At 39.7% G+C, this 11307-nt stretch overlaps 2 protein-coding genes across 2 annotated transcripts; one reads left to right on the forward strand and one right to left on the reverse strand.

Moving 5' to 3' along the window:
* Positions 1 to 507: 507 nt before the first annotated feature.
* Positions 508 to 6921, forward strand: kcnj11l (potassium inwardly rectifying channel subfamily J member 11, like). Its single transcript, XM_080437329.1, has 6 exons — positions 508 to 619; positions 1872 to 2031; positions 3870 to 4109; positions 5025 to 5294; positions 5768 to 5975; positions 6325 to 6921. Exons 2-6 carry the CDS (start codon positions 1873 to 1875, stop codon positions 6768 to 6770), a joined length of 1323 nt encoding a protein of 440 aa, XP_080293455.1. The 5' UTR covers positions 508 to 619; position 1872; the 3' UTR covers positions 6771 to 6921.
* Positions 6922 to 8612: 1691 nt separating this feature from the next.
* On the reverse strand, positions 8613 to 10947 carry cd59b (CD59 molecule (CD59 blood group) b; the record flags this gene model as incomplete). The annotated part of the gene is made up of 3 exons (XM_080438142.1): positions 8613 to 8824; positions 9782 to 9883; positions 10896 to 10947. The coding sequence occupies 3 exons, from the start codon at positions 10945 to 10947 to the stop codon at positions 8613 to 8615; spliced, it is 366 nt and encodes a 121-aa protein (XP_080294268.1).
* Positions 10948 to 11307: the final 360 nt, after the last annotated feature.

Genomic DNA, 11307 nt, shown 5'->3' on the forward strand with positions numbered 1-11307 from the left:
TTAACACAGAGCACAGACAGTAGGCTACATCTATCAGAGCCAGGAGAATCTTAGAGAATTTTTTTTTTGCAGCTTTCTGTTACTTGCTGTTTGGTTTCATAAAAAAAAAAAAAATGTATCATTTAGCTAAAACAATTACCAATGTTATTGTATATATAACTCATTATTATTATTTTTATTACTATCATTATTATTTTTAAACGAAACATTTAGATTTAGCCATTAAAAGAGAAAAGTCAGAGGCGGGATGACGTCATAAAGACAACGTAAGGGAGTCATTTTCAATGACATAACCAACTCTGCTCTCTGGTGGTGATGTTGTACTACTGCAGTCTACATTTATCATGTATTTATTATGATCATTTATCACAAACAGAGACTCGGCCAGAGCCTCGGCAGGTGACTTTTATTCCAATCAGAATTCATAGATCAAGGAATTTATTATCGGAATGTTTGTGTTCCTGACTTGATTAAAAGAAATAAACGCTGGATGGCATCTATGTCCCAAAGATTGAATATCCGCGACCTACAGGACAAAGCTCTTCACTAAACAATACGGATGCAAAACACCATCCTTTATGTCTCCTGGTTGAACGTGTTTTAATCCATAATTAACAAGGTAGGTAATTTAAGGTAAAATGACACAACACATGCATATTCTATCCACAATAGATCTATACATGTAGTAAGGTGTTTATTATAGGGTGTTGTACAGATTTCAGCATCTGCAGACTAGATCACTTCGTTCTGATGTAACCACTTAAACCCCATATGGTAACAGGAGTCCATCAGGGCTCAATACTAGTGTATTTTCTGTTTTGGGTTATTGGGAAAGCTTTCGCTGAAAATAGCCGATCGATAAGCTCTCAAGGCATCACAGCACAGTTGTGAGCTTGTCGATCTACTATTTTCTGTGAAAGCCTGGGGTTTAAGTGGTTAACGTATTAAAAACCATAATATAGCCTAAAACAATAGATGTTCTTTTATGTTGAACAGCAGGGGGACATTGATTCCATGCACGTGGCGTTCATTCATTTTACACGGGTAAAAAAAACACATTTAATTTTAAAAAGGTATTTTAAATAATGTGTCCTCTACCGCTGTAGATTGATTGACATATGATCATTAAAGCAATCAAATCCATTCTCAGGTGAAAACCAATAGCTACATGTAAACAAAACAACCTGACTTACTCATCAGTAAGCTATCAATCTATAATACCATCTCAACAAGTTATTTTTATTTATTTATTTAACCTTTATTGCCATTCATATTCTAATTGACAGGCAATTAACACCACAATGCAAAGAAAACGAATACCAAATTAAGGCTAAATACATAAAAAAAAGATAATAAACAAGATAAACAAAGATGATAATAATAATGAAAGAAAAATACACAAAATGAAATCTGCATGAAGTTATAGCAGCTTTGCACAACAACACAAACTGCTGCATGTTCTTCCTCTTATCAGAGGTTTGTATTTACAGTAGAAGGGCACTTCCCTCCCTGCCAGTCTGGAGCCCAGGGCACTCCCAGGGGTCCTTGAGGGGGTTCCAGGAGGTCCCAGGCAAAATGAGGAATCTATAAACATTTAAGCCCTATTTTATTTGTCAGCTATTGGAGAATAGCTGATCCACAAGCTCACAATGCGTGTTAATGCGATATGTTGTTTGTGAGCTTGAAGATCTGCTATTTTTGAAAGATGTTGACAAATGTTCTCTTATGGGTCAGGACCCAAAATCTGTACGTAGCAAAACCACCATATTTGGGCAGAACTTGGGGAGACATACATACATAAAAACGATTCTATTTTATTCTGGGTGTCCATGTGTAAATTCCAACTGCATTAACTTGACCCCTGTTGGCAGGATGTTGGCCAGGAAGGGCCTGCTCCCTGACGGTTTCCTGTTAACCCGTTTGGCGGAGAGCGCTAGCCAGGTGAACCGCTTCCGCTCGCGCTCCCAGCGAGCTCGCTTCATCACCAAGAGCGGCTCCTGTAATGTGGCACACAAGAACATCAGAGAACAGGTAACCCCAAACCCCACCATGGAGCCTCAACCCTAATCTCCTGCCCTACAACACGAGTGCCTGTTTAACATCCCAAAGAGGTCTGAATTCCAGCAGCATCTAGTGGGGTCCAGCTCAGTGGGATCCTGCTTAAACAGTTTAATGGCCACAAGGTTAATTGTGTTACCACAAACCACAACAGTGGCAGTGAAGGACACTCAAAATGACAGCCATTCGGTTCAGCAGTAAATCTAGCTTTTCTGTCAGTTGACCTTGTTTTTTAATGATATGCTTTTTCTATACCCTCAGAGGTCTGCATCTGTAATTTCCCTCATGAGTTAAAGCACATGCTTTTCTTCTTCCCAGCACAAATGGGATTTGCACTGTTATAAGCCTGTCTCCATTGCCATTTTGTAAAATGTGACCATCTAGTGAGTGACTTCATGTGTTATTTTTCATTTGACCAGTGAATGGTTGTATATATAATCATATTTCCTTCTTATTAAGTATTAAAAACGTATTTTGCTATTATTTATTCTAAAATATTGTATTCACAACAAGGAAACTAGTCACCATTAGTCATTTATAGTCAGGCAGTATACTGTATGCTTGTAAAAGTGTCCACATTATTAGGTATAAGATGGATACATGAGGCAATGGACACGGAAATGGAAAACATGTTTTGCTCCTGAGTGACGGAGTAACCCTTCTCAAACAACACATGTTTAAGCTAGCCAGGTACAATGGTATGAAGAAACACTCCAAATGCAGTTAGCCCATTGACTCAGACACCTGATCCTCTGGAGGGCAGGTTTCACCCAAAAGCTTTAAATGGTAAATGGTGCATTTATATAGCGCTTTTATCCAAAGCGCTTTACATAGATTGTGCATTACATTCACTCATTCACACACACATTCATACACCGATGGCGGAGGAAACCATGCAAGGCACCAACCTGCTCATCGGGAGCAATTAGGGGTTCAGCGTCTTGCTCAAGGACACTTCGACACTAACTTCTAGACAGAGTCAAAACATTCACAGTGTCACAGATGGCTGAGCTGAGTTGACCGCAGATCACCCACTGCGACACGTGTGAGCTTATAGATTTTGTGTTGAAATGTTTGAAAATGTTCACCTATAATGACATGCTCAAAAAGGGACGCAAGGTTGAAAGTGGTTAAACAACGTGCATATCAGATTAAGCCTACTTATATGTGACCATGGCATCACAGACAGTAAAATTCTGTGTGTTATTTTAAAGGTAGGGTAAGTGATTTTCTTTGGTTAAAATAAGTGTTAAATAGCTCTATATTCTGATAGTACTCATTGCTATTGAGTGTTTGTTCAGTAAAAGGAGTCTCCTTGTCGCTCTTTATAAAACAGAAAATGCATTTTCGTTTCAGTTTCAGTTTAATTTCCAATTGTATCCAATTAGAATAGAGAACTCAATCAGGATATAGATTAAACACGTGAAATTGGAAGTGATGACACCAAGAAATGAGCAGGCAAAATTGGAACTGGAACACTATAAAAATGAAGCTTAAAAATGGGTACTTTCTCCTGATTGGCTGAGATTTTGACACCTACCGGAAAATGCATTTTCTGTTTATTAAAGCGCTGGAGAGACGGGGAGACTGTTACTGAACAAACACTCTATAGCAATGATTACTATCAGAATATTGCTTTAACCTTTTAACAAAATACTTTTTGTTTCAACCGCAAAATATCACTTACCCTACCTTTAACTGTTGAGCGTGTACAAATGTAACCATGGATAACGTACAGTATAATATGTGCACTGTTGTTCTGCATGTAGATGACCGTATGCTATATTTTCGGTGTCTCTTTGTTGTCACAGGGTCGATACCTGCAGGATGTTTTCACCACCATGGTGGACCTGAAGTGGCAGCACTCCCTGCTGATCTTCACTTCTGCCTTCCTGTGTTCCTGGATATTGTTCGCCATGGTCTGGTGGTTGTTGGCCTTTGCTCATGGAGACCTGGAACCCCGGGACCCTGATGGTCCCCCAGGTCCTGAACCCTGTGTCACTGCAATTCGCTCCTTCACTTCCGCCTTCCTGTTTTCTATAGAGGTCCAGGTAATACTACTACTACTGTTACTACTACTGCCAATTATAATTACACTTCACATTCTGGTTCTCTACAGAGGTCCAGGTATACTGCAGCTACTACTAGACTACTGTTCATACTACTAGTACTAGTACTACTACTACTACTACTAGTAATAATAATAATAATTTGTATTCTTTTTATTATTATTATATATTATATATTACGAAGCGCTTCACACAGCATTAAATATAAAGTCAACTACATACAAATTGTGAAGAGATTCACAAAAGCATAAAAAGAGAAACACAAAACAGACTAATCAGATCAGGGGTGTCGAACTCATTTTGGGGTCCGGGCCACATTGGTCAAAAGGTGACTTGATGTGGGCCGCAACCAGTTGCGGGCGCGCATGCACGCTCACACGCATTCAGTTATACAGCATTGTTCTTCAGTCTGTTGTCTCAGTCACTACTACTAACTACAGTATAACTTTTTAGAAAAATATATTATGAAGATGAATAGCTACTTTAATTATTGACATTAAAAACAAAATGCAGCCGCTAGCCGCTAGACTATATCATGCCTTTAAAGTAATCAATAAAGTCTTGAAATCAATTCTAAGATTAATACAGTAGGTAACCAATGAAGGTAGGCTCAGATTGGTGAAATGTGCTCTGCTCTTTTGGTTTTAGTTAACAGTCTGACTGCTGCGTTCTTCACTAACTGGAGATAGGATTTTCTTAACTACTACAGCTACTAGAGCTGCCACTACTACTAATACCAATACTACCGCCTCTGCTTCCTTTCCTGTCTCTCTTCAGGCTACTGTCTTATCAAATAAAAAAAAGGCCCAAAGTAATGATAAAAGAAAAACCTTCACCATACAGCCTTAATATCAAGTGTACCATTTAATTAAACCATGTAGTGCTCTGTGTCTCCAGGTAACGATTGGTTTTGGTGGTCGGATGGTGACAGAGGAGTGTCCAGTAGCCATCGTCGTCCTGATAATCCAGAACATTCTGGGTCTAATCATTAATGCTGTCATGCTTGGCTGTGTGTTCATGAAGACGGCTCAAGCTAACCGACGTGCCGAGACGCTCATCTTCTCCAGAAACGCTGTCATTGCTCCGCGAAACGGACGACCAACCTTCATGTTTCGAGTTGGAGACCTGAGAAAGAGCATGATCATCTCTGCTACAGTACAACTACAGGTAAACGCAGAAGATACCATCTTAACTTGGCAAAACATTTCCACCTTGACTAGAAACAGCTCCTGACAGGTAGTTTAGAAACGGTTGGCATATGCGTATGGCAGAGTATTAACAACTCTGAAGTCTTATGTGTTCCTCTGAAGCTGCGTTAGTCATTCTGGAGCTGATGGCAACATTGAATCTGTTATGTGCTCTGCAGTTGTCTGTCTCTTACGTTGTTATTAGCACCTCTGAGTGTACAGTATAATCCTAAAGTTCTGTGTATAACTCTGAAGTTGTGCATGTAACTCAAAATTGTGTAACTCTAATGTGTCTGTAATGTTGTGTGTAAATCTAAAGTTGTGCATCTAATGTCTGCTGAATATAACACTAAAATTGTGTCTGTAACTCTAAAGTTGTGTTTATAACGCAAAAGTTGTGTAACAATGTGTGTGCAAAGTCTCTAAAGTTCAGAAGCTGTGTTGTTGGTACAGGTGATTCGCCGTACAGTGACAGCAGAGGGAGAGGTCGTCCCGGTGTGTCAGCTGGACATTCAGGTGGAGAATCCTCTTCGTAGCAACGGCATCTTCCTGGTGTCACCTTTAATCATAAGTCACACCATTGAAAGAGGAAGTCCACTGTATGAAGTCTCCGCCAACTCCCTCCCCTCTGAAGACATTGAGATCATAGTTATACTGGAAGGTACACTCGTTATTAATCATCATCATATTATAGCAATAATAATAACACCATTGCCATTATACTGGAATGTGCATATTTATCATCATCATCATCATAATATAACAATACATCATTGTCATTATAGTAGAAGGTAAACATGATAAGATTATATTAAAAGTCAACATGGATAGATACATATAATAAACATAAACAATAATAAATAATATTGTAATAATAAGTGTTTAACTGTTAACAGTTTAACAGCTTTGCCTCTCAGACGCTGATTGGCTGGTTGGTGTGGTTGATTGACATGTGATCGTGTTTTGTGTTTGATTGACAGGCGATTGATTAGTATTTGTTTGATTGAAAGGTGTGGTGGAGACAACTGGCATCACCATGCAGGCTCGGACGTCCTACACACCAGATGAGATCCTGTGGGGTCGTCGCTTTGTGTCCATCCTGACGGAGGAAGACGGCCGCTACTCGGTGGATTACAGTAAGTTTGGGAACACAGTGGCGGTGCGCATGCCGTCGCTCAGCGTCAAGGAGCTCGACCAAACAAGGGGAGTGCAGCATGAAATGGGCGGAGCGGCAGGCTCATCCCTGCAGGGCTGGGGACTGGTCAGAGCTGGCAGGGGCGGGTTCCGAAAAGGAGGCAGGTGCTGTGATGCGTCGGCCTCCCAGCCCTGGTACGCCCAGACGGAGAAAGTGGTAGAGCCAACGAAGAAAGAGAATGGACAGAAGAAGAGGGTGCAGCTGGAAGTGATTGGTCGGCAGATTGAGGAGGAGGAGGGGCTTGGAGAGATTAGTGAATAATACACCCTTTTGGTTGTTAGAAAACAGGGTCCGGCCCCGGTCAGGATGACGAAGTGAACAAACACTGACATCCATGTTGAAACGTCATCGTTACTCATCATTCACCTGACCTGTTTTTCAACAGACCTGGTGATAAACCAGCAATTGTCTAAATGAGGTTCTGTGTTTATATTGTTATTGTAATTTCTCCCTGTGTTCATAAAATAAAATGCTTATCATTCATTATTCTTTTATTCTTTATTTGGATCCCCATTAGCTTTCACAGTGTGGTCACTAGTCTTCCTGGGGTCCACAAAAACACAACAGCAATAAAAAACTATATGATGATGATTTGAACAATAATTCAAAATCACACTGTATCAAACAAAACAAGTGTATTTGGTTGGGCGGATTTGCAGGCAATTTATTAGAGGGATAGTAGGTAATAGTGTCTATAATGTGAATTCCTGGATATGAAATGTTCTGCAATAGTCTGTAGTGGTCCCAGTAATGCTTAAAGGGGGATGAATCCCTAGAATGGTTCCGAAACCAAATATAAAGATCAGAAAATAAGTGCAATGACTACATATGAAACAATAAACAACAGTAAGCTACAATCTGTGTGATGTAGATGGGGAGCATATTCAAACAGAAGCTCTATAAGGATCATCAATTTGTTTGTAAACTTGGCACTACCAGATGACAAGTACACTTGACATATATTATGTCAACAAAAAAACAGTATATACTAGTTTTTCATGAAGACGGTTTATTATTCCAAATATAATTTTGTATGAATAACAGAAGACAATATATTTTATTTAGACTCCACAGTTAGGCATGATAGTGGCATGACAGTATGCATCTCCCTCACATACTAGCATGGAATTTTATAAATATATATATTTCTCAGCAGCAGTATTGTATTGTTCATTATAATACTGGTGCAGGGGGAGGCAGCTCTTATTGTACCTACCTACTGTAAATGATCCAAAAACCTTTTGAGTTTTGTGCAATGTTCAGTTTCCATAAACTTCACATGTATATATATTTTCTGTCTGTGTACAAGTTGTTATTTAAGGATTAATTCCAGGACAATTAATACATATTTTATCATTTGTCTTGAATTTGTCTTTGTCAAAATGTTGACTGTCATTCTTCTATAATGAGGCTTACACGCTTTCCACAAGCTGATGATGATGAGTCTTTAACAATTGTTCATGTCTCTCCTCAGTTTCATTCTAGTCCAATAACTCATTACCAAAATACTGACCAGCATGGGATTTTTTATTTTCCAAGTATTCCCTTAAAATAAAAGTAAAAATGACGTCTGTCAATCACTTTCCGCTGAGTGTTCTGTGTTGGGATACAGTAATGCAACATTCAACATTTAGACCAGATTGAGGGTAAGTAAATACATTTAATTTGTCTTTATGCTCAGGCTACTATTCAGCTTATAATAACAACAACAATATTGATAAATATAAAACTAGCTTTAGTTCAGATTAAAGAAATAATAATAATTCAGCAGTCGTGCTACAAACTGAAATACCTTGGCGTTGGTTAAGACCAAGTCGTTAGTTGTAACCAATAACCTGAGTGAGGACCTAGTGGAGACCAGGCATTAGTTCTAACAGTCAGCTAGGCCAGTGGTTCTCAAAGTGCGGTCCGGGGGCCCCTAAACGTCCTTGAGGGGGCTCCAGGGGGTCCTCAGCTAAGTTGATAGTTAGGAACCAAAAAATTGACCCTTGCAGATCTGTAACTCAGAGAGTGTACAAATGGGACAAATGTGTACACTCTCTGAGTTATGGGGGTCCATGCATGCAAAACTGGGGGTTTGAGAACCACTGAGCAAGGCTAGGTCTACGTCCTCTGACCCCACAACAACGCCACCATTGACCCCAGGACAGCCAGGGCGGCTGTGGATGTTGACGCCAGGGCTGCGGCGTTGCCAGTGTTACACAGGCTACTGCTGCAGCATCTGTAGGTGAAGCCGGAGATGGCTGGAAACATCTGAGTCAGACGAGAGTTGTCGCAGTCTGTGTATCGGATGCACTGACGGATGGTCTTACCACCTACAACAACAACAGCATGAGAAGCAACAGTAGTTCTCAAACATTTTCATGTCAAAGATCCCCAGATTATTAGGCAGTGGACCAATATTTAAAAAAATATTTTGTGCCAGATCCCCGTAATAATATTTGTGAGATATTTTGCGTTGTGAGATTGTATTTTCTATAATTGAATAGCCGGAAAAAAATTAACAGAGCTTAAAGGTTTCATGACGTTCAGTTTTACCACACATTAAAAGTCTTTGTCATGGTCCTTCAAACGTGTATAGAAAGTTTTAACAAAAAATTTCACTCCATTGATCCATGGCAGGTGTTTTTCTCTCACATTTCTAAAGCCTTTTCAACTGTCGCTGGTGAGGGATTTTGCCTGTCAATCATCGCCTCTGCTCCGCCCCTCCCCAAAGGAAAGGATAGGGGAGGGGCGAGGAGGAGAGTGGGCGGGATTAATCGTCTGTGACCTCACTGCCGAAGGGCCAAGCTCAGATTACTTTTCAGCCTAATTATTCAGAAAACCCCAGACCACAGAAAATCCACTGAATGTTCAAAGTTCAGATTTTTTTGGGTGTAATTGAGGTCATAAACCCCCCCAAAAAACATTTTTAAAAAAAAAAGTGAAAATGAATGTCATAGAACCTTTAAGTATTTGAACTATTCATTTTGGCTGGGGACCCACTGGAACCCCCCCAAGGACCCCTGGGGGTCCTCAAACCCGACTTTGAGAACCACTGACAGAAACAACACAACTGACCATGATACTGACATAATACTGAAATGATGCTGACCATGATACTGACATGATACTGACATGATTACCATGATACTGACATGACATGAATGATACTGACCATGATTCTGACCGTGATACTGATGATGTCAGTATCAAAACTGTAAGGTTAACAGCAGAATAATGGCTAATTTATACTCCGTTGTACGACAAAGTATACAAGAGGATGAACACACCTCTCTCACTCAGGGAAATACAGGAGTCTTCAAAGGTACACTCCTGGACGTTCTCACAGCGACCTGTGTAATCAGCACATTTATAACAGCGGAGCGCTGCACCTGAAACACACAAACAGGTGTCTGATGAGGAACTGAAGCATGAACCACAGTCACATAGGAGGTTAACCACTTGAACCCCAGCATCCATATTCTGGGAGGAACATTAGCTAAAAAATATCAGATCTACAAGTGAGCTTGTAAATCGGCAATTTGTGGCTAAGAGGTTTTGTATAGATGAAGAAAAGTGGTCAAAGTACAGAGCCAATTGGTCCAGTTTCCAGTTTAACTTTGTTCTTCTGCCCCACTACATTTCAGAGACACACTTTATAGTTACTTTTACTCCACAACAATTATTTGAAAACTTAACGACTAGTTTCTTTGCAGATTTAGATACAAATATACATTAACTGATAAATGATGATGTTTTATAGGTTCATCTACCAGCACAACATAAAGTAGGCTAAAATGATTCCCAACTTTACAAGCTGCAGCATTAATGTGATGAACACATTAATGCATTAATTAATTACAATCCAATAATATGATTGCGAAATTCTGCATAATGAGTACTTTTATGTTTGGTATTTTAAGTATATTTTGATGCCAATACTCTTGTACTTTTACGAAAGTAAAAACATCATTGCATAACAGTATGAATTGTGATGTTTCTTACAGATTCAAGAGGACTGCTCTAAGATAACATAAAAGAAAAGAAAAAGCAACCGTCATGAAACATCAAAACACATCAAACAGTAAAACGTTTCTATTACTTCTGGTAAAGCTTGTATATGCTCTTGGGAGGAAGGACATCTGGTGCCTTTTTGTGTGACTCACAGGTCGTATGAGTGTCCTCCCATTTCTTAAATTGTAGTAATTTGTGTTTGTAGACAGGCTCTGGATCATAGGACTGGTCCCTTCTCTCAAAAGTCGATTGAATTCTGCTATTATAGCTACTTAATGTAAACTTAAGTAAACAAGATCTGAGCACTTCTCACTGTTACTACTACTATTACTATGATAATATGACAGAATGACAGGAGATGGATTACTGCAGTACTGGAGATAAACTCACCTGAACCAAACGTCCCCAAAAATATCATCAACAGTCCTAGACAACGCTTCATCTCCTCAGCTCTCAGTTTCCCCTCTTTAAAAAATAATGACAAAATAGAATTCAAATAAAGCAGGAGGCAGGCCAGCTCTCCACAGCAGGCAGGGTTAGACAGCAAAGATCTGTGTGACTGTCTGACTGGGCTAGTCTTCTGACTACAGACAGAAAGACAGACAGACAGTTTTTAGACAGAAAGACAGACAAGTCTTTGTCCATCGAGCCACAAAAGGCCCCTGTCCCCCCACTCCTTCTGCCCTCGGACACACTGGAACAATCATTTGGCAGCAGCATACACAGCAAAGCTGGGTTATAGTAAGCCTACTCACGTTTATTTATGTTGTTATTTCCTCTGAATAAGCCCACTGTACCACCA

The sequence above is a fragment of the Gymnoscopelus braueri genome (assembly GCF_963280865.1).
Source record: "Gymnoscopelus braueri genome assembly, chromosome: 9".
NCBI lineage: Eukaryota > Metazoa > Chordata > Actinopteri > Myctophiformes > Myctophidae > Gymnoscopelus > Gymnoscopelus braueri.

Coding starts and splice junctions, on each gene's coding strand:
- kcnj11l (XM_080437329.1), top strand. CDS start 1,873: ATGTTGGCCAGGAAGGGCCTGCTCCCTGACGGTTTCCTGTTAACCCGT. Junction 2,032..3,869: donor ACAAGAACATCAGAGAACAG/GTAACCCCAAAC, acceptor TTGTTGTCACAG/GGTCGATACCTGCAGGATGT. Junction 4,110..5,024: donor TGTTTTCTATAGAGGTCCAG/GTAATACTACTA, acceptor CTGTGTCTCCAG/GTAACGATTGGTTTTGGTGG.